General features: G+C 40.5%; 3 protein-coding genes across 3 annotated transcripts in view; 1 reads left to right on the top strand and 2 right to left on the bottom strand. All coding sequences in view use genetic code 11, as the record gives it.

The window, feature by feature from the left end:
• Positions 1-994: 994 nt before the first annotated feature.
• On the bottom strand, positions 995-11024 carry EGR_04004 (hypothetical protein; the record flags this gene model as incomplete). The annotated part of the gene is made up of 9 exons (XM_024493253.1): positions 995-1192; positions 1604-1695; positions 2619-2735; positions 3506-3637; positions 6865-7030; positions 8791-8972; positions 9982-10079; positions 10813-10901; positions 10935-11024. 9 exons carry the CDS (start codon positions 11022-11024, stop codon positions 995-997), a joined length of 1164 nt encoding a protein of 387 aa, XP_024352352.1.
• A 3037-nt stretch (positions 11025-14061) lies between these two features.
• Positions 14062-15828, bottom strand: EGR_04003 (Synaptobrevin-1; the record flags this gene model as incomplete). Its single annotated transcript, XM_024493252.1, has 5 exons — positions 14062-14317; positions 14818-14869; positions 15045-15128; positions 15292-15426; positions 15822-15828. The coding sequence occupies 5 exons, from the start codon at positions 15826-15828 to the stop codon at positions 14062-14064; spliced, it is 534 nt and encodes a 177-aa protein (XP_024352351.1).
• Positions 15829-18180: 2352 nt separating this feature from the next.
• The window catches only part of EGR_04002 (putative beta-arrestin), a gene marked incomplete at both ends in the record, with an annotated part of 48971 nt that continues 40314 nt past the window's right edge, over positions 18181-26837 (top strand). The window contains 6 exons of the mRNA XM_024493251.1: positions 18181-18209; positions 18243-18273; positions 18309-18369; positions 18474-18730; positions 22177-22254; positions 23782-23883. Of these exons, the coding sequence (XP_024352350.1) occupies positions 18181-18209; positions 18243-18273; positions 18309-18369; positions 18474-18730; positions 22177-22254; positions 23782-23883 (558 nt within the window). The remainder of the gene's footprint in view (positions 18210-18242; positions 18274-18308; positions 18370-18473; positions 18731-22176; positions 22255-23781; positions 23884-26837) is intronic.

Genomic DNA, 26837 nt, shown 5'->3' with positions numbered 1-26837 from the left:
CGAGAAAGGAGCGAAGCTGTTGGCCCACAAAACACCGTTAAGTCTTCACTAGCTGCGTCGGAGAAGCAGCACGCGGTGTTATTATCTCTAGATGCCTCGAATCCGCGAATGCCACTGGTTTCCTGTACGTACTGATTAAAAAACCTGTTCATAATAACAATTTTTGCCTTCCCGAAGATGAAAGTGATCCAGCAATAGGCGTTTTTTCCCACATAAATATTGTACAGCGGCTAAGTATCAATGTATTATTGCGCTCATCTTCAACTTAAATTAATGTCATGACATTCATTTGACAACCGACATTATTTTCTCACTTAATTTAATTAATTATCCATTTATGGCTTTGATTTACGCCAAGCGTGTTTATCCCGTATGTCTGAAACCTCCACCTTCGCTGAGCGGGATGATGAGCCCCGCGGCGTCTCCGAAGGCCTGACACCACGATGACGACTAAATCGCGGAGACTGAAGGGGTTGTGTGGAAAAACAAATATATCCTTAAAACAAATCCCGTTTTATTCTACTTTTAAGGTCTGTCCTCGACACTACCCCTATTAATTCCTTTTCTACTTCTTCTTGGTCAGCCGTAACCAGTCAGGAACGGGAATGACGGAATAGATTTGAACAGGGAGGCGACTATGATTTATTGCCTTACCGGCCATGCATACTGTACTTGGAGGGGAGTTATTTGGAAAAGTTTGCTTAAGGCTAAGGGATGCCCTTTAGCAAGCATGTTCCGCGCGCTAGTCGTCTTTTGCAAGAAAGTTTACCTACAAGCAAGCAGAAAAGAGGACTATTACAGCCTCCACCCCGCGTTTACGAACAGTTAAAAGCTCTGAAGAGGCATTTTGAAGGGATGCATACCTCATCTCGTTTTAATTGTACAGAACTGGGAAGTAGACTGCCCGCTTAAATATGCCACGGTTTAGGAAATTCCACTTTGATGAGTCGTTTATGGCTGTTGTCCATTTAGGTCGGGTCTACTTACACTGCCACTAACGGAGGACTCCAGGGCATTCCTGGACACCTCTTAAACCCTCCTTATGTGTAAAGATACCTATAATTGGCGTATAGGAGGAATTAGTGACTGCCGGCATAAATGTGGATACAAAGATACTAGAATTGAGGATGCCGTTGCAAGTTGAAATGATCCATTCTTGTGCCATCTTTTCAGATGGATTTTGACGCTTTTTCTGATGTAAATGATCAAATAAAGTTTGTCCAAACCCCTCCCAAATCTGTCTGGGTGTTCTTTACTGTCTCAGCGCGCATAACTACACAGTGTCTCGTCTGAGTCCTATGAAGCTTTACTTTTATAAAGAGGTAATTCTTTGGCATTGTGCCACACAAACTACAGGCTCGTTATGCGTATTTTTAAACTTGCCTGCCCACCCACCGTCACTTAGCTCCGGTGTGTTGACTTTCCGCTGTGTTTATTTCATGTCGCAGCACAAGGGTGGGAACGACGTGCGCGTTTACAGAAGGAGAAATGTGTCTTTCTTTTTTGCAAAAAGGTTGTAGAAATACAGCATGCACATCTGCGAAACCGAACTTGACGCTTTTGAAATACAAAAAGTGACAATCTGGGGGTCATGTTTGCTCACAAGGAATGAAAAATGCAAAATGAAAGGCTGTTTAAAAGAAAACATTAAATGGACTGGCCCAATAATATTCGTACTACTACGTCCAGTTGTAACTGAAGGGATTCAAAACCGAATTATCTATAAGCGATAAAACAATGAGAAATGCGGTTGGATAAAATTCTGAGGTATTAATTATCCCGCAAAAGAAGTATTTTCCAAGTAACTAAGTAAAAGTGAAGTCAAACTGTTGATAAAACAGATTCCACTTGTTCAGCTATCAAGAAACGGATATCCCAATCTTTGGTACATTTAGAATGTGCAAGCAAAGCCCGCGGTATTTACTTTTGCGTCGTTAACAACTAAAACCGGATTGGCTTAAGTAATTGGCGTATTCTTTTTTAAATTTATGTGCATCAAAAGGGGCCAAATAAACTTTGTTTTTCTTGCTATATTTGGATGTATAGTAAACAACACCTTATGTACTTTACGAAGTGGGCTGTCTGCAAAAATAAGTCTTCCATAAACACTCTTTCAGTTGAAGGCTGAACTAATGTTAAAAATGTGTAGGAATACCTTTTTTTCTGCTTGTCCTTATCCGAGACCAGTGGGGATTGGTAAAATTCCCTCAACTACTTTCTCTGTCGAACACTTCAAAAGCATGCTCTTGACAGTCCCATGTCTAGAAGAAATGGTGCCAAATTTAGGTTAAAAATGTCGAGTAATCAACGTGTAACCTCCTGATCTGCTTGTACTTTTTAAGTTCAGATCATGCTGAGGGTGATTTTGAATACTTTCAACAGTTTCACTGTGGCACATTGCAAGAGACATGGGCGCCATGTGACGGTGTTCCTGAGCGGCGATAATTGCAAAAAAGCATTGCTTGCCGCGAATTGGTAAAATTTATTTTATATTTTCAAGTTTTCCTGTTACACTTTTGCACTTAAAAAAAATAACTGGTTTAACTGCTTCCCAAATTGTAAGGAATTAAAAGCACCCTTTTAAATTCAGGTTTTCTAAGGCTTCAAATCTCTATCACCTGCGAGAAATGACGTTTCCTTTTCAAAATGAAAGTGCCCACCTATTATTGCAACTTCCAAAAAAATAAATAGGTACACAGATGGGAGATTTGTATAATAAATAGACTTTTCATTTACTAAAGTTTAGTTATTTTTGCCATTTAAAAAGTCACAATTTCTAGTCTTTCTAACTCAATCTCTATCCATTAGATATTTTGTCCTTTAAGCACGCAATTCACCTATGGAGAAAAATGGGAGAAGTCGCCTGCCTTCTACCAAAAGAAGTCCGCAATTCTCGCATTCGCTTCGAAAATTCCACTTGCACATCAACTGCACCAATTTGTTTTAATCGCTCCCATTAACTCGTATTCCGTGTGAATACTTCAAAGCTCATGGAAGACATTTTGATGTGCATTCTGTATAATCACAAGTTCGCATTTGAGGTGTAGCGCTCTTGTGGTCGTGCGTGATGAATCTGACAGAGGTAACCAAATCAACATACAGAATGCAACTTCAAGGCAATGGTGAGGTGCGTTAAGAAGAAAAGACGCTGGAAGGCCACTTACAAAGGGTCGAATAGAAGCGCGTCTCATTTTTGTAGTCATCATGAGGCATAATGGCCATACAATCTTAAAAAAGCACTAGTTTTGCCTCAGCTTTTCCGCTTGTTTTGCCTTCCTTCCTACATTTTGCCAATTTGGATATGAACCAATGTTTACAGAACGTGATCCTGCATTTTATGAGAGAAATCAAATTTTTTGTGGGGGATCACAATTTTCCTCCCTCTCTCTGTTATAAGACCGGTTCGATTTGCCCGTGTTTCGCCCGAGAATGTATTAAAACAACCGCATATTACACTTCTCATCTTAAAATTTGCTAAAAGTGAGTGGGGTAATTTTACTAAAACCTTTTAAAATGTTATTATCAGACTTAGAAATAGGCTGTGGTAAAATTTGTGGGGATATTTCGCTTAAAAGGACCTCATAAGTAGGTAATGGAAGCAGGTCAGTAGATTTGGTAAATTTTTGCCTTTCTAAACCTTTTAAGAAAGGATTTATTATTTTTGACTGTTTCTAAAACACTACCCCACACATTCGACCACTACACCCTGGATGCAGTTTGCTGTCCTTGTGTGAACGGCTTAGCTCATTTGCCACTCAAAAACTACAAAAAAAAAAAAAAACTAAATACCCTCAGATCAAGAGCCTCTCCATGTCCATTTCAATGCTTCAGGCATAAGTAATCTGACTACGACGCTATTCGGTGAAACCAACTAATAAAGAGTGCGCGGCCATACACATACGCCGCTGGTAGCGAAAGTGAGCAAGAATTTGTTCTCCTTTCAAAAGTCCTCACATGGTTATGTAAAATCAAGCAGATGATACAAAAGCATGTCCTTTAGTTACTTATAGCAGTGATTTTGGGAAGGCGTCCACTAGGAGGCAGAATAGGAATTCGAATTTGTCTTCCTGAAAAGAAAGAAAAGTGACGCAATTGTTGCCACGTTTTCAGCTTCAGTGGATCCCTACGCTTCCGCAGCTTTTATGCTCAGGCCATGACTGAGACGATTACATGAGCTCATATTTTTTCATATGCAATAATGCAATCCTGAGATGCTTTGTGCTGGTTGTCAAGGTGCTCCTTCAGTGCCATGCTTCATTCGACTCTTCTGTGGTGGTTATGTAGCGCCCCAAGGCTTTCCTGATGACGGAAGAAGGGATAATACTTAGGCAAAATATGTACTGTCGGCGAACAGAAGGCAGAGCCTTAAGAGCCCGCTAAACCAAAATAGAGTTAAGTAATCATAGCATTACAGTTGCAAGCAAAATGCTATCTTTGTACTCATCAGGCACCAATTTTTTGGCCACAAGTGTTTGAGTTCAACATTCCAACAGACGGATTTTGTCTCTCGCACAACTACGCGCCAGAATGCACATCAATCAGACGTCCATAAAGCCAGACAAGCTTTTCAGGCGCCAGTTGAGCGTTCACAAGGGCGACTGCCAAGGCTGTGGAACCAAAAGCTGCCATTCAAATGGCTTACTACGGAGTGGGTGAGCGTCCCATCACTGTGCTCTACTGTGGTTGATGTCTTCCACTTGATTAGCTTTCGTGTACTTGTTCACGGGAAGCCTCGTTCACCACACATGTGCCATCGCTGTCGTCCGCCACCTTAATTAACTTTGTCAAGCCTGGTGCAGGAAATGTGAACCGGTTATAACCGAACGGCTACACTTACCACTTCTAACTGCGCGCAGTTCCACCAACGATAGTATGTTCCTTCAGACTTGTGAAATTAAGTTATTTTTTGACTACCCTATGATGTCACCAATTTTGAAGTTATCAAATAAGCACAGTGAGTGAATCACTGAAAGTCTGGTCATACCTCATCACTTCTCCACTCGATTAGCTTGAGGAGTCCCACATAGTTCAACAGGAAGGAGGTGAGCTGGAGCATGATCGTTTTATTTCCCAGGACATGCTCAAAAATCCTTGTAATTGACACGAATAGGGACTATCTTACAAAAGTTACAGTTATTTTAGTATTACATCACGGTTGAACGTGACACATAAAAATATAAGTGCGCTGTCTTTGACAGTTCTATATTTTGGCAAAAAAGTCAAGTTTTATGAAGGGATTCTTTTTTTAAGAAAAAATTCGGATGCGTCCTGCCTCGGTAAGATTCAAAAATAAAAAAAGGTCAAGAAAAGAAGGGAGGAAATGAATCCATTAAAAGCCGATGAGTCACCACTTCCCGGGTATGGATGCCTCTGGTGCGCGGGTGTCCCAGAAGAATGGCATTCTACCACTTGAGGCTCTCTATTTCTGTCACTCCGGGGGAAAATCTGTTGCAAAAAGTTACGCTACTTAAAGTGATACTGTTATTCCGTGTCAACTGGGCACTGAAATGGGGTGATATTTTCATCTGGAGCTTTGACAACTACTTTTTTGACTTTTACTAAGAGTTACTATTCCAAAGATGTGAAAAATTGTCTTTGATCACGATAACTGCGTCAGGTTATTGTAGTAGGGCGCTGCTGCCTTTATTAGTACTAAGGTCTTATCTTGGTTTTTTAAGTCGCTGTCGATTATTTTGAAAACCTTCTTAGCCAGACTTACGGGCTTACGGGTTAAGAGGACTGCTTTTGACGTACTGACATTTCGTGGAGTAAAATATTTGATTGTTCGAGACTGTACTTAACTTTACATAGACAAAGTAATCGCCTTATAACAGTTCAGGTAGTTAATGCCTTGCAAGTGTGCCCACTCACCATTAGACTAGCGGTGACTTGGGGACGCCTGGTCGTCACTAGCGTAGTCGAGGTTGTGAACTTGGAGGTATCTTTATCATTTGATGGCAATGCGGGTCTTGTATCTGATTTTGTACTAGATTCTGTTATATGAGCAGTTTAAGTGGTCCTTCAGAATAGATAATAAATAACTATGAAGCGGGACCTAAAAACTTCATCGAAATCAAGGTCCCGAAGGCAAATCGACCGCTATATTCAAGACTCTTCATTGTCCGTATCAAGTTTATCGACTCAAAAACTTGAAGAAAATGTAATTATCCTCCCACCCAGTCAATCCTTTTTTGCAGCACAATTTGTTGCAACCAATTCTCATAGGTCGATTAACCAAACGTGTCACATATATGTGACGCTGGTAACCAACAGGCAGATATTAGTTTGGATTCGAATCAAGAAAGCCTCACCTATCCTGTAATTTATTCTTACTTCGACAAAAAGTTGTAAGTATATTCTGTGCACTGTGAGATGCCTAAAAAACATTCCCAATGGGTACTGGTTCAATCCCAATGTTTTTTTTCTTTTATTCGGTGCTTTGCGGACTTTTCAATCCTTTGTGATTCGACCTTTGCATTGGCTGGCAATGCGGGAAGTACATTCACCGTATACATCAAGAAGGGGAGAGTTCTGTGCTACCGACAAGAAGACTGATTAGCGGAAGAAAAAAGGCTGTTGTAGTAGTGTGGATATTTATAACATCCTACTTCACGGTCTTTTCACCTTGGTCCAAGTTTCGTCTCAAAACAGTCCTTCTGCTTCACCGCAGCGAAGCAAAATTTTTCACTTAATGATAGAACTGAAGTTCATAGGTTTCATTTGCATTTAATCTGTCTCCTTTTCTGTTCACAAACTGCTTTACATGATGTTGCTTAATGCATTCGCTACGAGAGTCACAAATATGTGACATAGGTTGGCTATCAGTTTGTAACAACTGATTGTATCAAATCGTCTTGTTAACACATTGGTTGCTTTCCAGAAATTGCAAAATGTCCATGAATGGTTCATTTGTTAATATAAATAGTTGCAGCGAATTTCTAGTTAATAGGAAATAAGTCCCCTGTTTACGGGTGGTCGCGACACTCAAAACATTACTGTTTGGTTGGAGTGGAGCCGAATTAATAATTTCCTAAAGTTTGTACGATTTGAATATTCATTTCCACTAAACTTCAAGCAAAAAATTTGTGCTTTTACGCCTAACAGTGGTAATGAAAGTGCGGAAGGGTTACCTTGGTGCGGACACGCTTTGTGTTCAGGTGGCGTGATCACGTCGGACTGCGTCAGGCTGTGAAGGACAAAAGGCAAATGGCAACCTTCTAAATGGTCGACCCTAAAAATAGCCTCTCGTCGCAATTACACGTGATCATGCGACTCCGCGACTGAACAGCAAAATAAGTGATTTACACACAAATTCCGTGTATCTTGCACTAATTTTGCAGCCATTTCTTGTAATAGGGGAAAGGTAAAGTTATTGTTTAAGATAGAGTGAAAAGCCGTCTTCAGGTCCAATCGTATGACCATGTTTCACAGAACAATAACAATAACTCCTCCCTTTTATTAAATATGCGGAGTAAGCATGTCAATCAAAAAAATTGGTAACATTGGTCTAATTGCGGTGGAATAGTAGCACCTATGCAACTTGTAATGAAAGACGAGTTGATAAATGCTTTAATTTAAGCATAAGATTTCATATTTATTACTCGAAAACTTGAATATCTGTTTAGCTCTTCCTTTTGATTACGAGGGTACTCAAGGCCAAGTCAGTGACCCCCCAGCTTTCTCCCACGTTAGCGGTACATTTTCTGCCATTGTGATATATCTTCTTTCGACTTCAGGCAAGTCTCTGGGCGCTACATTAGTGGACAGCGGAAAGCGAATCCGATTCTAAAGGGTACCAACCGTAATTCCTTTGCTGATTGCTAAACCTTAACGCGACAGAAGAAGGGGACATGCCGCGCATGGGAAAATCTTCGACGACCCTAAACAGAAGGGTTTTAAAACGGCGTCTGCTTTTGGTAACTGCACCAGCCCCGTGATCTACACGAATGCTAGTAACAACTGCAGAAATGCTACCTATGTTACATCTGAAAAGGTCGTTACAGATCTGCCTACGGTATCTGTACGAAGATGTCAATGAAGTGAACATGCAGTACCTCCTCCACCTCTATTATTTGGGTAGAACTCAGATAAATGAAAATGGTTGGGCAACGCTAAAGTGAGAAGAAAGCAGCAAGGAGGAATAGGCGCAAAACCTTTTCCCCACGAAACTATTCCAATCCTCATCCTCCTTTATATGAACCTGCTTTTGGGCCAGTGTTCTCATGACTAGGGATGGATATACTTGATGGCCAGCACATTCTCCTTACCCCAATGCGATTCCAGACGGGTCGTGACAGTAGCCCCACCATACTTTCTCCAAGCCGACAATACATATTCTGCCTTAGTATTATGGCCACTACCGACTTCTGGCAAGTCTAGGGGGCTGCGACGGTTTTTCCATTTTTTAAAATAATTTATTTGATTCACCCTTCATGCATGGTTTATTTTGTGAATACTTACACATCGACGAATATCCCTGCTGATGTTTTTTTCACCTCATCCGAAAACCGTCCTGTTAAATTTAAGCCATTAACTAGATTTGTACAATAAGCCTTTTGTATGTCACGCCGACTTCTCCCTCTTGCCATCTGCCGAGTGGCAGGTTAAGAATAGACATTTTGCCAGTGCCGATTTAATTCACTCTTGAAAGAAGAGGAAGAAGCAGTTTGGACCCAATCGCTTGCAACCGACTGGCAGCTTAGTAATTGTCAACTTTGGCCATTAGCAAGATTGGCTCGAAGTCTACCTTTTCTAGGCATTTGCTACATATTTGTAGGAGCTTCCACTTACCTGTATTAATCTGTTTGTCGGCTTTTGGTAAACAGCAAGTAGCTTTAGTCTCTTAGTCTTTCGGCATAAATGTAATACTGGATATTTGTGAAATTTCCAGCATTTCAGCAGCTTCAAAAGTGCCTCCAGAACCCCATGATGTGGAGCTTTTATACTTCCAATCTTGAAAGCGAATGCTACAGCTAAAAATAGAACCAAGGCGTGGTTAGAGAATAAAGACAGGAATTCCATGCGTGAGAAAAAAAACTGACACAGTCGAGTCTATTGACAGTGTTAGTTTGCAAAAAAGCCCTTCAACTGTAAAAGAAAACTTGGCTCCTTGTCGCTGGCCCCAAAAAGTGGCCTTAAATCTTACACAAAGCGTTAACATGCTCTCCACTAAGGTCTTGGGTGGAAGCGGATCTTGCAGATCGTCAAAAATATGTTCCATTCGAGATTTTACCTCCCAACACCTAAAAAAAATATGTATCACGACTGATCAAGAGTACCCCAACTTTTTTATTGTTTGAAGGCCAAAGAGACTGCTTGGGGCACGGTTTGGTGCCATCATGGTTAACATGGGGCAATAAAGAATAGCCAAGTCACACAATTGTGGTGCACGGACTTTGATGATAAAGTCGGTGACGCTGGAGATGAACACGCTAAACAAGAAAACTAGGCAAGGGAAAGCAGGAATGCAACCTCTTGACTGCATTACACAATATCGAAGACGTCAAGAGATATCTTGTTATAATAAAGGAATGGGGAAGTCGGTTAAATGGGGAAGTGCTTTCTTCAAATCTATAATGAGATTGTAAAGACTATGAATGATAGCAAATTACAAGGAATAAGTTTTATTAATCGTGAATTCCGAATGAAATTGCATCTCTTTCATGCTCCTTCAGGGTGTTGATCCGTCCTCAAATAGATCTCGAGTATAAGTTTTAATGCTTTTGAGAAAGGAAAGAGTTAATCCCTTCAAAAAATCGGCAGGAGTGATACGCTGAAGCATTTTTGTTACAAAAAATACTCAAAATTGCTCTAAATCCTAAAAAAGAGTTTATGTGAAGCATTCCAATTGCTTTTCCGTTATTCCTCGATCCAAATCAGCACAATCATCCTGTGTTCCAAACAGACCTGTGAGACTTAACGCGCTTTAGCTTGACTTTGGCTATTTTCTTAGTGTGGTCTTCTTTTTTCCTTTAAGCTAACCATAAATTTGAACCACTTTAAAATTTTTAAGTACAAAGTTGACTTTTAAACTCAGGCATGCAGAAACATAATTTAATTCAGAAGTACGCTTAAAGGGACTTAAAACCTAACTGCAAGGTTTTACATGTAAACTGGACAAAGGCACTACGAGATTTGTGCATTATTAAAATGCCAATGTCTTTTTTAATTGACCGTTTAACTAAGCGGTCGGTTCAGTACCCGTGGTTCTTGATTCCGTCTCCCAGCCCCACTACTCTAAATCAACAACAAAGCATCTTTCTTCCCATGGTGCGTCTTACCATAACAGTTAAAAAAGCTTGAGGGTCTATACGGTCACACGAATCCAAAATTTCCTCAAAGCTTAACCCTGTACATACGTATTTCATTTTCAGTGGGATCCAACCTGGTCCCCCCAATACGATTAAACGTTGCTAATAAAATACAAAGATCCAGCAAAAAGATATTTATCCACAAATACACAGGCTGCACTCACTTCGTGAGCTTTAGCTAATATCCAAGATTTGCACTGATATTAAGTCGCCCAAAGTTGGGTGACAAGAGCAATGTTTGTACGAAAAAACAGCAATTTTAGAACCCAAGACTAACTATCCGAGCGATGACCTAATGAAGAAAATCTCCCTAAGGAACAGACGCATACATGTTAATTAAATTGCAAGACTAGAGAGATAGTAAGGAAGACCTCGAGTCCCTCAAGTAAGACAAAGTGAACACCAAAATTGTAGGTGATTTCAGGTTTAACAGTGTGGCGCGAGATGCCGTAATTTCATCAACTTGAAATTGGTTAATTTAAATACAATGCTTAATTCAAACCTTTTCATATATTTGGATTCCCAACATTTTTTCACACTTACGTCTTTTTTAATTACATCGAAGTTAATATAAAAGGCCATTGGACAAAGCTTTGTAAATCAATGAGTCAACCTACAGATTACTTTGTCACTTCTTGTAATTAAATATGAATCCACATATGATTCTGGTAATTTATTTTTGCTAGCTTTTGACATGAAACTTTGTTTTACCATTGTGAGCAAAACAAATCATTTCTTGTGAAAAGCAATTTTGACCTTTAAAAGGAGGTCTATTCTGGCCTCCTTCCTGTTTAGCGTTTCCATCGTTCAGCAGAAAATGCACTTTATTTTAGGCGGAAAATCTGCTTGATTGCAGAAGGACTTCGCAATCTAATTCTTAAGCACTCCGCTCTACACTATTCGACGACTAAGTCCTGGAATCCGCTATTCTTTTTCTTGAGGCATAAAAGGGACACTATATTCTAACCAGACCTACAACTGGTTCCACCAGCATATTTCGGGTCCCTAAATCCTGCGCTGACTGCACAAAAATCACACGTGTCTAACAGGTCTTATTGACCACAGTACTTTCAACTGATCCAAAACAGTGGATATCTGATTATTAATAATTTACTTAAACATTATAAGTAAAATGCATTTTATGGAAAATTGACTTGTTTTAGTCAAACACTCACGATTCCTTGGCGGTGGTTAACTGTTCCCCAAGTTTGGACTTTCTTTTCTGCTTCTCATCAACCATTTTTGAGTAAAGTCTTAGGTAAATGTGGGATGGCGGGGGTCTGGCTTTGAATTGTTCACCTTTGCTCAACTCTTCCAACTCCTCGAGATCGCGTCTCTCTTTCTCTTGCAAATACTCCTTTCGAAATTTAACGCATCGAGGACTGTGAGACAAAAAGCTGTTTGTGGGAAACGACATAACTTACTGCGAGTTGCAGCGCCTCTGAAGACATGATGAAGTTTCGTTGTCAGACTTAGCTTTGCTTGATTTTTTGCCCTCTATAATAAATGCAGTTAATAAAGTATAGTTACTGCATTATAATGTTTTGCACTTCCTTTGCAATTTGTCATACTTAAAATTTTTGAAATATATTCACTAAAGCTAACTACGTTCTCAGTTAGAGATCGACGGGTGGTTTGGTCAGGTATCTTTTAAAGAATGCTTTTTTATGAACGTCTCTACACACTAAATGACATACATACAGATAGTTTACTTCCGTTTAGTGATTTTTTTAGGTTTATTTTCTTTTGATTATAATATCTTATAAATGAGTTATGAACTAATCGTGGTTGCATTAGATTAAGACCCTAGAAACCCTGAGTGTATTTCTAAAAACACCCAGGAAAAGCTGCCTTCAAAAAGGATATGCTTCTAAAAAGGGGCCGTTGCATTCAACCGCAATTCTAATGAATACAGGAACTTGGGTTAAAAGTCAAAGAGTGGCAAGATATCTGTAATAAACTGACCTATGTAATGCCTGGAATTATCCTAAAGACGACATAGATCGAGTCTTAACAAAATCTAGATTTTCCTATGGATTATTTAGTCACACTCTTAATAATAACTTTTATTGGTGGTGATTTTCAAAAGATGCCGAAAAAGAGTATTCCAAGTGTTTTTTTGTGAAATGCACTGATTTAACTATAAAGAGCAAAATGTTTCACTCAAGCTGGTATCCACGATTTTTCAATTTGCCCCTAAATCATTCCTAAATTGATCAAGCCGCTTTACTCAGGGCTTTAAAATCACAGGTAGCATCAAATTCAACAAATTAGCTGGAATTTTAAAGGCCACAGTGAGCATCAATAAATGTAGTGAAAAATGTTCCAAGCAAATGAAGTTTACTGCAGAAAGGTCACCTGATCTACCCGTGCGGCAGTTAACAAAGTAATCCAATATCGACTCGTTTTTGGCCCGTAGCTGACGAATAAACTCTATCTTTTCTATGTTTGACAAAACTTCCATTTGATGAAGCTCCAAAATGCTTTTGTCCAAGGATTCAATATCCTTTCTAATGCTCTCCCTTACGATGTCCATACATGGAGAAGATTTCAAAGTGCTTCCGTAAGAGGATTATAAATCAATCTAAATCAGATGAACAAATTAAGGTGACTTAGGGATATATGCCATATTTATGGTAATGCTAATGCAAGCAAATACGTATCTTTATTTTAGGCTCGTTATTAATTACCAAACAGAAAAATATACGTAGTTCGACGGCGGAATATTCTGTCCAAAAAAGGTCGACCTGAAGCAAATAGTGTAATATAAACAAATAATCCTTTGTTAAATGAAATGAAAAAATAAAGTTCTGCACTTCGGCTACCATTTTTCTGCCCAGTAATCTCTTCTTGTAGGCAGTATTTGATGAATTATTCTGAGTCACGAGGACTCATCCTCTTAGGTCATTGGGGCAATCATTTAGTCAATCTCGGTTTCCACTTACTATTCAACACATGTATTTCCAACAGATTTGGTGATTAAGCCGATTCTGAATCGAAAATTAGGCGAGCCACAATTTCTAGTGCATGGTGTTTTACAAGAGTGAAGGATATGCCATTTTTCTATGATTAGGGCCACCTAAGACCCAGAGCTGCTTCAATTCACTGCGTTTTCATTTGTACTTGGCGGCAGTTACTCTGATTTTTCTGCATCCTAGTCAGAATTCCGTACTTCTGCTCTAATTAATAATACTTCTTACACAAAACACAAATAAACGAAAACTTAGGTTAAGAATCTACCCAAGACGCACGGTTTTGCCTTCCCATCTATCCGTGCTTATGTCACCCAGGCCTGAGAGCATTTGTAACCGAAAATGGCGGCTGACTTGTATGAGGGTCTGAGTAAAACCTGTCCATTTAGACTCCTCCCATTCCCACATTTTAAAATATCAGTGGTACACATGACCCATGAACTGCCCCAGCAAACTTTACGATGGTCGAATCCCCACCTGATTGATTCAACAATTACAGCATCTCACGCTGACAGTCTGACTCCGCAGACGAAAGACTAACTAGACCCAACATCAAATAACCACAAATCCTTCTAAAGCCCACACGAGACGCTAAAGGTGCGCAGTACAGGCGTCCCCCGCCGCACCTCACCCCCCCTTTTGGCCCACCAATGAAATGAATCCACTACGACGTATCAACTCCGTAGCTGCACAAAAACCCAAAGGCAAGAAGGCGATTCTCGGAAACATGAGTGGAAGGTTCGAATTTTGCCCAGAGAACACCTTCCAGCGGCACAAAATCAGAATAAACCGAGGCAATAAGAAACACCGTGCAAGCATAATAAAGCAGGACAATTTACAGTCTGTAACGCATGAAAGAACGAATCAAGAAAGAGGAGAGATGGGAATTGAAAAGGAGGATGTATTGTGAAAGCTCTAATGACTTTCGTCCTCCGGCATTGTGCATCAATGAAAACAGTGACAAGGAGAGAAGGGCAATGATGGTGGGTTAATATAAATCCTGACACCTCTACGAGTGACCCGCAGTTGCCCAAACTGTAAAAAAGATTTATATTTTCGTCAGACTACATCAAGAGAAACCACCAACCTAGTATAATATGATCGATCTATCACACATATATCATATTTTATTTGCGTAGAGTTGACAGCAAAAAAGAAGGTCTAACATCTGATTGTCTGCGAATTACCCGATTAAAGGCCTCGTGAGAAAGCGATATAAGTTGACGGTTTATGTGAAATGATTAACGCCGAAGATTTTCCAGACCCTGAGGAAATAATACTGAAGTATGTGTTACTAACTTATCGCATGCGCAGATGGCATTACCGTTAACACTCAATGACAGGTATTCCACATTGTATCTCTAACTAGCAAGCCTATACGATTTCGCTTGTATGAAACCGTGCCTACTGAAACATCAATTGTTTGAGCGATAAATAAAGGTGGTCTACAGGCGTGAATCATGAAAACTATGTCTTTGCGAGATATAATCTGCTGCAGATTAAGATTAAGCCTAGACTTGGGAGTACAAACTTACTGATAATAACGACGATTAGGACAATGACGACGCCAGCAATGATGCCCCACATCTGGACAAAACAAAATTGATTGACTCGCGGTTAGTAAATTCGGTAAACAAACAAAGCACTATGAAGCTAGAACCATTCTAATATGACAGAAGCTTTGTTTAAACCGTCGTGCTATTCAAAGGGACGTAACGGTGATTTTAAGCAAGGATACTTTCGCAGATTTTGGTTTTTTAACTCGCCTTCATATTTCTCCAAAAGTACTTCCTTTGGATGTTTCGCGAAATCGATTCAAATTCCCTTGAATGCACTTGAAGTTCATCTAAAAAATATACATTCAATCGAAATATAGCAAAAAAAAACATGGATTTACACAACAATGTGACGATTCAACAAATGAAAAAAATTAGAAGATTGAATAATTAATTGGCCTTGACTGCGAATAAGAGCACAAAACTCAGCGCAGTAAACTTTTCGGTGCTCACCGGCTCGATGGTCGAGATCTGACAGTCTTTGATCTCTTTCCAAAACTCGTGCGACATTGTCTTTCATGATCCCAACAACTTCATTCACCTCAGCCTGTTGCTGTTGAATTCTGTCTTGGCCGGAGTAAGCATAACCTTGAGTACTGAAATGAATATAAACGGCAAACTTCGGTAAATACATACAGCATTTCTTTCAAATGAAATATAAAAACTACATATGCGCTATAAAAACTCGAACACTCCTTGTGCATATACATGGTAGGAGTCATCCACGCTGATTCGCAAACAATAACGGTGTAACGATAACAAAGTTAGGTGAAGCACTATCATTAATAGCCAAGAAGTACATTAACCAAAATCCAGAATATCCATTTGGGGTCCAAACTCAAAGTCACCTTTGCCAAAACAAACAATTGTGTTGGGGAACCTAAATGGCATTAGAAAGGTCGAGTTGCAAGGAATAAACGACTAAGGACAAGTAGGTGCCACATATGATTCTTAAGGCAGAACATAGAACAAACAAAACCTACTTTTCATCTCCAAAAGGTGAGTTGTATGCCCTAAAATCAAATAACTCGTTACACTACGTCTAATATTTATCACATACATTAGCTCTGAAAGACGTCAGTTCACACTAAACACACAATCCTGTGCCTTGTTATTATTCGGTGGTGTATTTCATCTGGTTAGCCCAGTCATGATTCTATCTAATTCGAAGAAATCATTTCATGCAGTGCCGAGTAACACCCATTCAGAAATTTAAAAAGAAAGATTTATCAAACGTGAATTTGGAGGCAAAGGTGTGGGTGACTTGAGGGACACAAGACAGTATGCAGATGATTTCGCAAAATTTCACCTCGAAAATACGAAGTACAGGGTGGAAGCATTATGGAAAAATGACAAGATATGATTGCTTTGTTTTATGTGACAGTTCGATACAATGCGTTGGTCTAGTGTAGCCCTTAGGTCTTTCAGAGGATTCAAGAGGCCTATTCGTAGCACAAACTTCATATATTTTTAATGCATGGTCTTTTTCTAACTCTGCTTTCGTTACGCTTGTGCGACCATTGCATAGTGCTTATGTCGCTTAGTTGAAATGAATTTGAACTAAAGTGAATTGAATTTCAATCATGTGTACAGAAAGTTATCGGAATTACACAAGTCATAGAAGCTTTCTGTAGCGTCCCCAGACTCCCTGAAGACGAAAAAGGATACAATACTAGGGCAAAATTTACATCTAGCACAGAGAAGGTGCTTGGACTACTGGTATGGCCTGAAGGCCAGCCCACCCAGAGGGGTACAAGAAGGCTAATTCAAAGTACAAAAGTGGCGTCTCACCAATACCGAGGGATAAGCCACCATCCTATCACAGTTGAGTACCCAGACTCCCCTTAACTTGTACTTATTGCTGTTAGCTTTGAATCAAATTGTTCGTACGAAGAGTTTGAAATCTATAGATGAAGGGGTAAAATGAACACGGACTGCAGCCATGCCTCAACCCAAGAATAGGACAAATTTACAACCAAAAAATATCTCAGTGAATTGGGTCCTTCAATCAAGCCGCATCGCTAGTAAATCCTGCTCTTAATAATGGCTGGGTAAGATAAAATAGATAACTGATATTGCCCACACCTAAACAGGTAAGTGCGCTAGGTGCCTAGACAACCCAAACCCTCTTAATCATTCCTAAACATGAGAGCGACTTTATCCAAACCCTAGGGATGTTTGGTTTACTACGGCTCTTCTAAATATCAGTTAATGTTGGTGAAGCTTGTACATTCTGGAAAGTGCTTATTTTGTGCAAAATTTACATACTTTCTCTGGCATAAAGCGTAAAGTATCCCAAATAATTAAATGCCTTTGCGATAGGTTAGTGGTTTTTAGAGGTCGGTTTTAGTTAACGGTCACTTTGTCTTAGTCATCATACATTGCCGGGTAGGCTGGCCTAAGGGTCATGCAAGTGGCCCCGAATGTAGTTCCTTAACACATCCTTGAAGACAAAAGAAGTGGTAATACTCGGGAAGAATATACATATATATTTGGTATACAGAAGGTATTAGGGCTATCCGGATAGTTTAGGAGTTAGCCCACTTAGCGAGGTACAACAGCTAAGACAAAGTAGCTCTTTAACAAAACTGGCCGTTAAGCAAACAACCAAAGTATTATGTAGTACGATAGTGTAATACGATGGTGGTTTATCCCCCGGTTCTAGTGAGGCTCCACTTTTGTACTTTGAATTAGCCTCCTTGTACCTCGCTAGGTCAATAGCCCAGACACCTTCTCTACGCTGAACACATATTTTGCCCGAGTATTGTGTCTTCTTTCGTCTCCAGGGGGTCTCGGGACGCTGCAATTACGCCCAGTAACTTCTGTATGTTAAATATATGCTTTCCATCTAAGTATTATGGCTTCTTTCACCTCTAAAATTCACCTCAATGGGCAAAAAGCTTTTACCCTAAATAATTGCACAAGTATCTCTTTTTTTAGTCACATTTTCTGCAAATCAATGCTAATTTATCCTGCATCTATGCTTCTAGGTATTGGTTCCTTAATAAAGCGCTTTTGACATTTAAGGACGCCGAGTTAAGAGTTTATTGTGTTTTGATGAGTGATCTACTATGTCTCTTAGAATTTCGTCATACTGTTGCAAAAACGTGAAGTCATATTTCAAGAGTTGAAACAGACCGCCCTTACTCGACCTTGCATTGGAGTGTCGTGACTGTCCATAACGGTTAAAGAAAGTTTGGTCCCGGGTTTTGACGGAACTGGGGTGTTTACTAACTCATCTTTCAGCAACATATTTACACACCCTGATCAAGCTTTGCCCAGGCTTGGGTGACAATTGGTGTTGGAAGAAGCCCATATAGTCTCTCAACCCACTTGTTTATGATGAACGAGTCCAAAAGGCATGGAACAAGGTATTTCCTAATTGATATTTGGCTATTCTTAAGGATTTTTAAAAAGTCTACCCCGAATGGGAAGGTAAGGAGACATTTTGGTTTTGGCGCTTATAGCAGGTGACTGTTTATCTTGGAAAACGCGACTTCGTCGACCATCTAACTCACGTGGATCCCATCGGTAGGCCTCCTTTATACCACTGTGTCGTACTGGTTGTCTTTCCACCTCTAAATTTGGTTTGCTGCGCTTTCCAGTATCTGAGAGTTTTTGTCCCCTTCGTTTAGAAGGCGTTGTGTTAGTCGATGCAGAATACGTTAAAGGTCGCAAGGTTTTTATTCACCTGCTCTGCGCTTTTCGACACGGTCGCGATGGAGATGAGTTCCACGGTATTGATTGGCACAGAGATCTATTTCTTAACACCAAACAAGTTTACCCACCACCTGGTCCGGCGGACGAAAGCACTCTGCACTTGAAAATTTCTCGTCTCCAGGAGCGTCTCATTCGGAAGCTGGGTCCAGACAGTTATCCGTTTACTTTCAAGGTAGACCATTCATTGTCATTGAAATTCAACTTACTTTTACTTTTCATTTTGTGTCTGGTTGTTAGCGTTGATGCTGCAGTTAATTACTGGATGGTATGCTGTTCTGGTGGTTCTGATTCTGAGCACATTTTGCGCTCATGATCCATCACTGCTGTAGATTTATTATATTTGTAAACGGAAATAAGCTACTACACTTGTGCAAATATTCGTTTTGTTGTGTCTATTGGCTGTTTTCGGTTTATGATCTATTTAATGATACAGACTTTTGAATAAATCCATTCGAATCCAGTGCCTCGTCGGCACGGAGTGCTATATTCAGTCGTGATATTTTGCTCTCCCATGTACCCATTTGTCACATTTCGGCTTTGACTTTAGATACTAGTTCTGTTACAATAGTCCCTGCAGTAAATAAATGCTACATTTTTAAATCGCCCTATGAGTAAAAAGTCCGCTGTTGGCGCCAGTCCAATTAACAATCAGCTCAGCAACTGATTCAACCCATTCGGCTGTTACTTGGTCTTGCTGCAAGAATAATTACATCTTCTAGTTGTTGAGCCGCGGTTAAATCGGTCGGTTCGGTAGTGTACAAGTGTTGGTGTCGTGTTAGAGCAATAAAGCACCCTGATTGTGGTGGTTGACTTTGCTTTGGAATTCTAATAGCAAATAAATCTATCCTCCATAATTTCGGTCACAAAGTGCTGCAGAAACGTCTTGAAGAATCGAGTAGGAATAGTTCTAAGCTGTTTGCATCGCGTGTCCCTTCAGTGTGAAATCATATTCGGTCATTTTACACGTAATATGAGCCATCCACAAAAATCTTGTCTGCACAGTGAGGCAAAACCTGCCGTCCACCTGTGTTTACCCCACTCACGTCTAAGTTGTTCTTCTCGTTTCACGGGTCTTGTGAAGTACTTCATGAGATGATGTCATTTAGCTCCGTGTCACGATGGTGCGTGACGGTATCCAGATTTCGTATCTTTCTCTACCGTCTCTTGTTTCATATAGTGCAAACAATCAACCAGTCCGCCCAAAAATTGGCAGATGAGTCCTTTTATTCCTAATTTGTCGACGGGGTTTTGATTTATGCTGTGCCCTTCTACTGTGTGCGTGATTGGGTTTGTGCTTTGGCTCGCACACCAGACGGAGAGGAGGAGAGGGCCTTTTTTTGGGTGCGTCTGGTCTCTGTGCCGCGTCTGTGCTGTCTGGACAGTCTACAATTTTATGGCCGTCCAAGGTTGCAGTGACTCATCATGGTATACAGACGCAGAGGGAAGGCGAGTGCGTAGGAGTGGGCACACAGGCGTCAGTTACGTTTATTCTGAATCATCCCCCCTCCCTTTTACTTCGACTCATTTGAACGCGCATGGAATCACAACCTTAGTAGCAGCTAACTGGGCGCAATGGGACGTTTCGCTTCCCCTTCCCGTGCAAATATCGAAGCTTGGGCAGAGAAGTTTGGCCATTGTATTCGTGATACCCGCACATATTTTGGGGGAAACGTGTTCATTCCTTCCAACACAGCTGCTTGCATCTCAGAACTGCTTTCCATGCTGTTGGTTCATTATAAAAATTTAAATCCCCCGTCCGAACAGAGGCTCTTCCTTTTGAGTCACCATTCGTTCGCCATCGAATCCTTCATTGATGCTCCCAACTTCCATTCCTTCATTAATTCTACCAAGTTATTATTCAAAAAGACGGCTTCTTCGCAAATTTGTCACCGATACTGTAGAACGTGTTTATAAACTTAGAATTATTTACTTTTTCATCAATATGAGGTGTGCGATTATACGTTCTTAATCGGCACTTAACCAGCTCTTTCATGTAAATGTGGTTATTTTTTTTATGCAGCTGACCTGCCCAATAGTCTTCCCAACTCAACCTTGACGCCCATCTTTATTGGTTTGAGCTTTGATCATAGCTATCCTCTAATGCCTTGGTCGCAGCCCAGGTCTGTCTTTCGCATGGCTGGTTAGCCTCTTTCCTACTTTATCTATTTGTTCAACCATAACACTCTCCCCGGATCTTTCAATGATGCCTGGTTTTTTACACTTCCGATTCTTCTAAGAAAGTTAGTATTTGATAAGCAACTCTACCCCCTCCTTGATCCGTAATCTAGCAGAAATTTAAGACAGTAGTTAAGTCGGTAAGCATAATTCATAATAATGAAAGACTGCCAAGGTTACATGACACTCCTCAAGCTGTGTAGGTAATGCGTTTCGATTTTTCATTCGCGTTGATACCGCGGGTCTTCGTTGTAATAAACACAAGTCGATGATAGAAGCATATTGCCATCCTTCTGCCCCCCCCCCCCCCAAGTGGCTGATTTCCAGCGTTTACACTTGTTTTTTTTGGAATTCAGACGATGAATGAGACCACCTTGTTCCTAGGTTCTCACTATTCTCTACAACGTTACGTATCTCCATTACTTCTTAGGATAAGTTGAAATGGTTTTGGCCGGCTTTTCACATCTCATCAGGATTTCGACGGTGGCAAATTATTGGCATAAGTACCTATCACTGAGTGGGCTTTTACTTGTGTGGTGCAAAGCGTCGGTAATAAATTTGTTTAATACGTCCTTTTTAAGCACTTAGTGGATCTTACAATCCGATAATGTGCAGTTAGATCTCTGGTATTTAATCATACGACCATGTATGTTGAGATAGCACTAAGTAGAGTGCTTACCACGGCGATTTAGTACATTCAAGCTGTTCATACCGAAAAATACTTTGCTGACTACTATCTCTCATGGCCTATGCGACAAAACGTTTCCCAGTTTGTTAGTTGATTCTGTCACTGCAGCCAAACTGTCGTTTAGTAACCAAGTTCTACTGTGGTATTTGGTGCCTATTTGGCCACCCCGATGGCATTCCAGCTACCTTTCGGACATCTTTTCGTTGTGCCTCGTGCCAATTTTTTGATGCCAAAATCGCATAAACAGGGTGGGAAGTGCACAAATGTTTCTACATAGCCTGATCCCCCCCCCCCCCCCACAACCTAGTACATTGGCGCTATTATTTACGAAGAGAGAACTTGATGCCACTAATGGCCGTTTTCATGGTTTCTCAGTAGAGTAAGATAACACACTGTTGTTTACAATGGTGATATCAACACTGAACTCTCTATCACCTTGACATCTCGACAGCCTTTCTCACCTCGAATAGAAAATCAAGTAGGCAGAATTGTCTGATTGTTGCATACTCCACCAGGGTGATGCGTACATTTCGCAAAAATGGCACACATAAATACGCTAAAAGGCACCCACCTGAGACTGCGAAAGAATGTAATCAACGCACATCCAGAAGAGGTCTACTATGCCCTAATACTTGGCCGGTAGAAGTTGCGTTTTAGTGAATCATTCCCACCAAGTCTTGGTGAAAGCCTAGGTCTATCTTACAACCGGTTCGCCCGAGAGTAAATGCAGCCTGATTTCTACTTTTCCCCATAAGTACTGCACCTCCAATATCGATGCTGGATACGAATGCGTGGGATCCGAGGGTCGGACTTCCTTGACGTGTTTGATCCTTGTAAGCGGTGGAAAGAATCCCAACAATCGGGCATTTCTGTATTGAAACCAAGCTTAGGGGTGTGTTTCGTTACATTTAGCGGGGCTTGTTTATCTATTAATCATGTGTTTCTTCTTTAAAATTCCTGTTGATTAGTCCTTTTCCTACACATTGCCTTTGCTGGTGAGTTGGATTTATTGGCCAGCACCTCTCATTAGTCCCTAAACAAATACCATCTACTACTTTGCTGGGAGCGAATTTTCCGATCAAAATTGCTTCTTTACCGCGTTTGCAATGACAAAAACAGTATTATTGTCTTTTTAACAAGAATTCTAGTAAGGAGGGGGCTTGACATGATCTAGGAGACTGGTTCTTTCGAATGCTTTTTGGTGTAACGAATTATGGCTTGAGAGTTCTGGTTTTCATAACCACGAGCTTGAGGTCATAAAGCAGATTTCCTTATCACATAAACATGCATATAGTTATACTTTTTCAGCTGTATAGGACGCGCCAAGTCAACTTACTTCGCAGGCTGCGGACGTTGTAGAAATAACAGCACAAGGGTGGAGGCGTTAGTCATTGTCTTGTTTTTGTTAAGTATCTATCTGATAGAACTTGGACTGGAGTCGGCGTGATCTCGGTGACGGCTTGTGTTAAGTTTGCATTTGCTTGTGCTTTCAAAGTCCAGGAGAGTTTTTTAAATCTGTATAAAACAGCTAACTTGTTCATTAATGAGGACCATTCCTTTGATAAGAGAGTCAACGAAATACGGTGGAATAGTTCACAATGTCCACTAACTAATGCTGGTAATTCAACACCTTGCCACATTCGCTCTCACCCCCTAAAGCAGAAGTTAGGTGGACTTCCGGGAAAGTGCGACAACACACTTGAGGTGTGCATGAGCACTTATTATGCACACTTTTTTGTGATTCTTTAAAGGCCTTCCCAAAACCGCCTTCTCTAACTCGCACCTTGTTTCAAAACAGAATGACAGTCGGGTTGTTTGTGTTGTCTGTGTCATTTAACCAGCATCTCTCGTTTGTTAAGACTACATCTAGTTGTGTTAAAACTGCAGCACTGGTGGAAGTATGGGGAGAAAGTAGGACTCAGGCTATTTCATTTGATTGTGAACGTAGTTAGATATCTTGAGTTTGGGCAAATCCATCGAGCAATTCGCTCTTCAAATGGCTTTTCTAGACGTAAACCTTTGTAAATTGTGGTTGATGGTCGTATTAATTAGCCCATTGAGGGGAGGATAAAAGTCCCCAGCTTTTATAATTAAATGTTTGGTACAACCCACACTTCTTTGATTTCTGTGAATTTAGAATGAACAGAAAATTTGCTCCTCTAACTGTTTTTCCATATGTAAATCTATCGTATTGTAAAATTTGCAAATACATAGTTACACAATTTCTTGCCGCTCTGTTTTAGGCTGGAACATGGGCCGATCAGTCAAACTTTGATTTGTACCGTGTAATCAGCTTTTCACTGCCCAAATCCGGGCTATTACACCTGCCAAAAGTTTAATAAATTTCCGATTTAGTGCAGGTCTGCCAGCTGTTGAAGGCAAAAACGCGGATTCCCTTGCGTCGGCAAGTGAACATTTTGACGTGCGTGACCTACTACAACCGTCGTTATCGCGTTGGCGTGGTATAATTTGGGGAAATAATTTTAAATCCTCGCGGTTGCTTTAAGTTCCCATCTCCCTTTCACAATTACGACGCTTTTTGCCAACGTTTGCTTGTTGACATTTTTTCCGCCATATTATGCTCTTTGGAGCATCTCACTTAAAATGCTTAATGAAGGATACGAAGAGGTTGTTTTGGTGCCACCACCTCAGCAACGAGAACGGGAAGTGATTAAATTGCATTGAAAGGCGTTTTACACATCTCGCAAGAGGTGATTTTCTGCCTGGAAGAATCAACACTCATTTGGCAAAGTTTCCAATGAAATACAATTGACCCCATGCAGTTTGGGCAGCTCTGTCCTTCATCACTTTATTCTGGTGCACCTGGTACAGCAGACGCTCATCTGCTAGTCAAATGGTCGAATTCCTTGAAACTACTGTAGTTAATTAGGACACTTTACAAAATAGGTTCGGTACTAAATATGCCTTTGAAACAACTGAAACGTTAGGTAGTTAGGGAATAAAATATTCAAAAATGAGTATGGGAGGTTGATTTACTTTACTATAAATGAAAAAAAAGAATCAAGTTGGCGGTAGAATTATAGAAAAAATGGCTTTTCGCTGTCTCATCAACGTAAACAAATAGCAATCCCTAGTTCTACGAGCGAAAGCGAGGCGCTTTTCACCAATTTAAAGAGCTTTTGCATTGTCTGGTGGATACAATGTCTCCAAGTAATCACGGGCAGCGATGGTGCTAAGTTGTCTTCCAAGAGTATTACCTATCCTTCCGACTGCATTCGACATTCGTTGGTTATAACTGCCTGAGGCTAACGCACTGGATTAGGACATGTTGAGAAGTAGTCCTGGAACAAAGGGAACTTTTGGAGTCGTTGGAACAGATTATGCTTCTGAACCTATTCTGCAGGTAAATTGGCTATCCCGTACTTGATAACTCCTTATTTTTCCCACAATCTTACTTTCGGCTGTTCTCTGAATTCAATTCCAGCTCCATGTATCTGCTTCGCTTGAACTAGCTTTAGTCGCTTGTCTTGCTAAGGGAAAGGGAGACGCTGACATGAATTTTATGCAGGGGAGGGAAGAAAGTGTGGGTTGTCAAAACGACAAGTCATTTTTTTGGGTTAAAATCCTAGCCCTGGAGCTTTTAGTTTGCCTCAACATTTTGTCACTTGCGGTTGACCGAAGCGCTTCATTTCCGCTTTTTACTTGGATCACCGCTCCACTGGCTGGTTATTTGGTCTGCGAAGTGGTAAGTGATTTTAAGGATGAGGGAAAAACTATTCATAGTGGATTTCTCCTGTATACGGAGTGCAAGCGATCCAAATGTGTTGTGGGCTGGCGAATTGAAGCCCTGTCGGCGGTGTTGAGTAATATCCTGCAAAGATCTTCACTACCTAGTCCTGATCAATTAGTTTTCATCACATTTGCCTCCAAGGGCTCAAAGGCAAATAGGGTTGCCACAGACTATAGCGTTTGGCTACCTTGATATGACACCAAACTTCACTCATTTTTCCCATTAGTTCAAATATAGTTATTTCTCTGATCAAGAACATCCAACATTTTTTATTGTTTCTGATTCAGCCAAGCCGTTTGCATCCCAATTTGGTGCATATTAGCTATCACAGACTGGTACAGAGGGCATCACATATTTTTGACTTGTGGACTAGGCTAACACCGGTGGCAAACATCGAGAAAGCAGGATTTATGATATCAGTATCGTGCTTTCTGTCTCAGCTTCCAGAAGATATGCGTATTGGCGGGCAGTGCCGATCTTCTAAACACTATTCGATGCCTTCAGTGTAGAACCTCAACTTCGCTCTGCATTTAGTGGGGAGACCGGAAGTTTGCTCTAGGTGAGAGCAATTTGTGGAAGGAGTGAGAAACCATATTAATGAGTTGAGATTCCATCCAACCTGCTGACGCGTGGTTTTGGGCTTGGATGTAACCATTCTTGTAAAAGTTGGGCGCTAAACCGTCCCGTCTACGAGTAGGGCTTCGCGTGATTGCTAGTTTAACTTGATTAATTGCAGAACTCATTTTGGCCAACCTACTGACAGGTAAAATAGCGCCCAATTCGCTTCTCTTTTGGTATGTCACTTTCTTTATTGAAGTGAAGTAGTTGAGCATTGAAATGGGAGGAGTTTTGGCAGATGTGCTTTTTTACGACTGGATGTTTGTGAAAAGTTTCACCCTTTTGCTAAATTGACTAGCTTTTGAAATCTGTTTTTGTATTTACAAATTGGTGAAACCGAGCTTTATAACTCAAAAAAAATATGCAAATTTTTTTACTGGGAACTTGATAACTGTCACTATTATCAAAAAAATCGGGAAGGCATGGCACAACTCTCATCGGTTTCGTTGACAAGAGGCTGACGTACCTGACATCAAATAATGGTCGAGAATGAGCCCTTTGCTTTTGCCACGGAAGCCTTTTTAGCAGTGTAGACTGGAGTACCTTTTATATAGCCATGACACTCAAGAAGGGCACAGTCTCAAAATCTGTTTTTCAACTAAGGTAGTTGGAATAGCTCAGCTTTTCAATCTTCGGTGAAAAGTACAACTAAGGGTTGAACTAATCGTACTTTATTGGGGTTTGAATGCAAAATATCTGAGCTGTGTTGGAAGGACTGCTGTCACAATAATTCTTTGCGGATATGTGCGTTAGTATTCGTTTTGAAAAATACCAATCTTTTTTTCGAATTTTACAAGGTTATTGGGGTACAGTCTGGCTGATTTGGCATGAAAAGCTCTCGTCTCGTGGCTTGGAGAAGCCATGCCATCTACGTGTTTACTGGTGACCGGAAAGATTCAGGGTCTAGCGAAGCACAGTTTGTATTGGTCATTATTCTGCGAGGCATCACACCACCTCAGGATCATGTACTTCGTGGTTTAAGCATGGAATCGTGGAATTGCGAATAAAGAGGCCTTTATTAATATAATTCATTTGGGAGGAGACATT

Source organism: Echinococcus granulosus, assembly GCF_000524195.1.
Source record: "Echinococcus granulosus chromosome Unknown EG_S00023, whole genome shotgun sequence".
Classification (NCBI taxonomy): Eukaryota; Metazoa; Platyhelminthes; class Cestoda; order Cyclophyllidea; family Taeniidae; genus Echinococcus; species Echinococcus granulosus.
The sequence above is the reverse complement of the archived record's forward strand: the minus strand, read 5'-3'. Positions and strand labels throughout refer to the sequence as shown.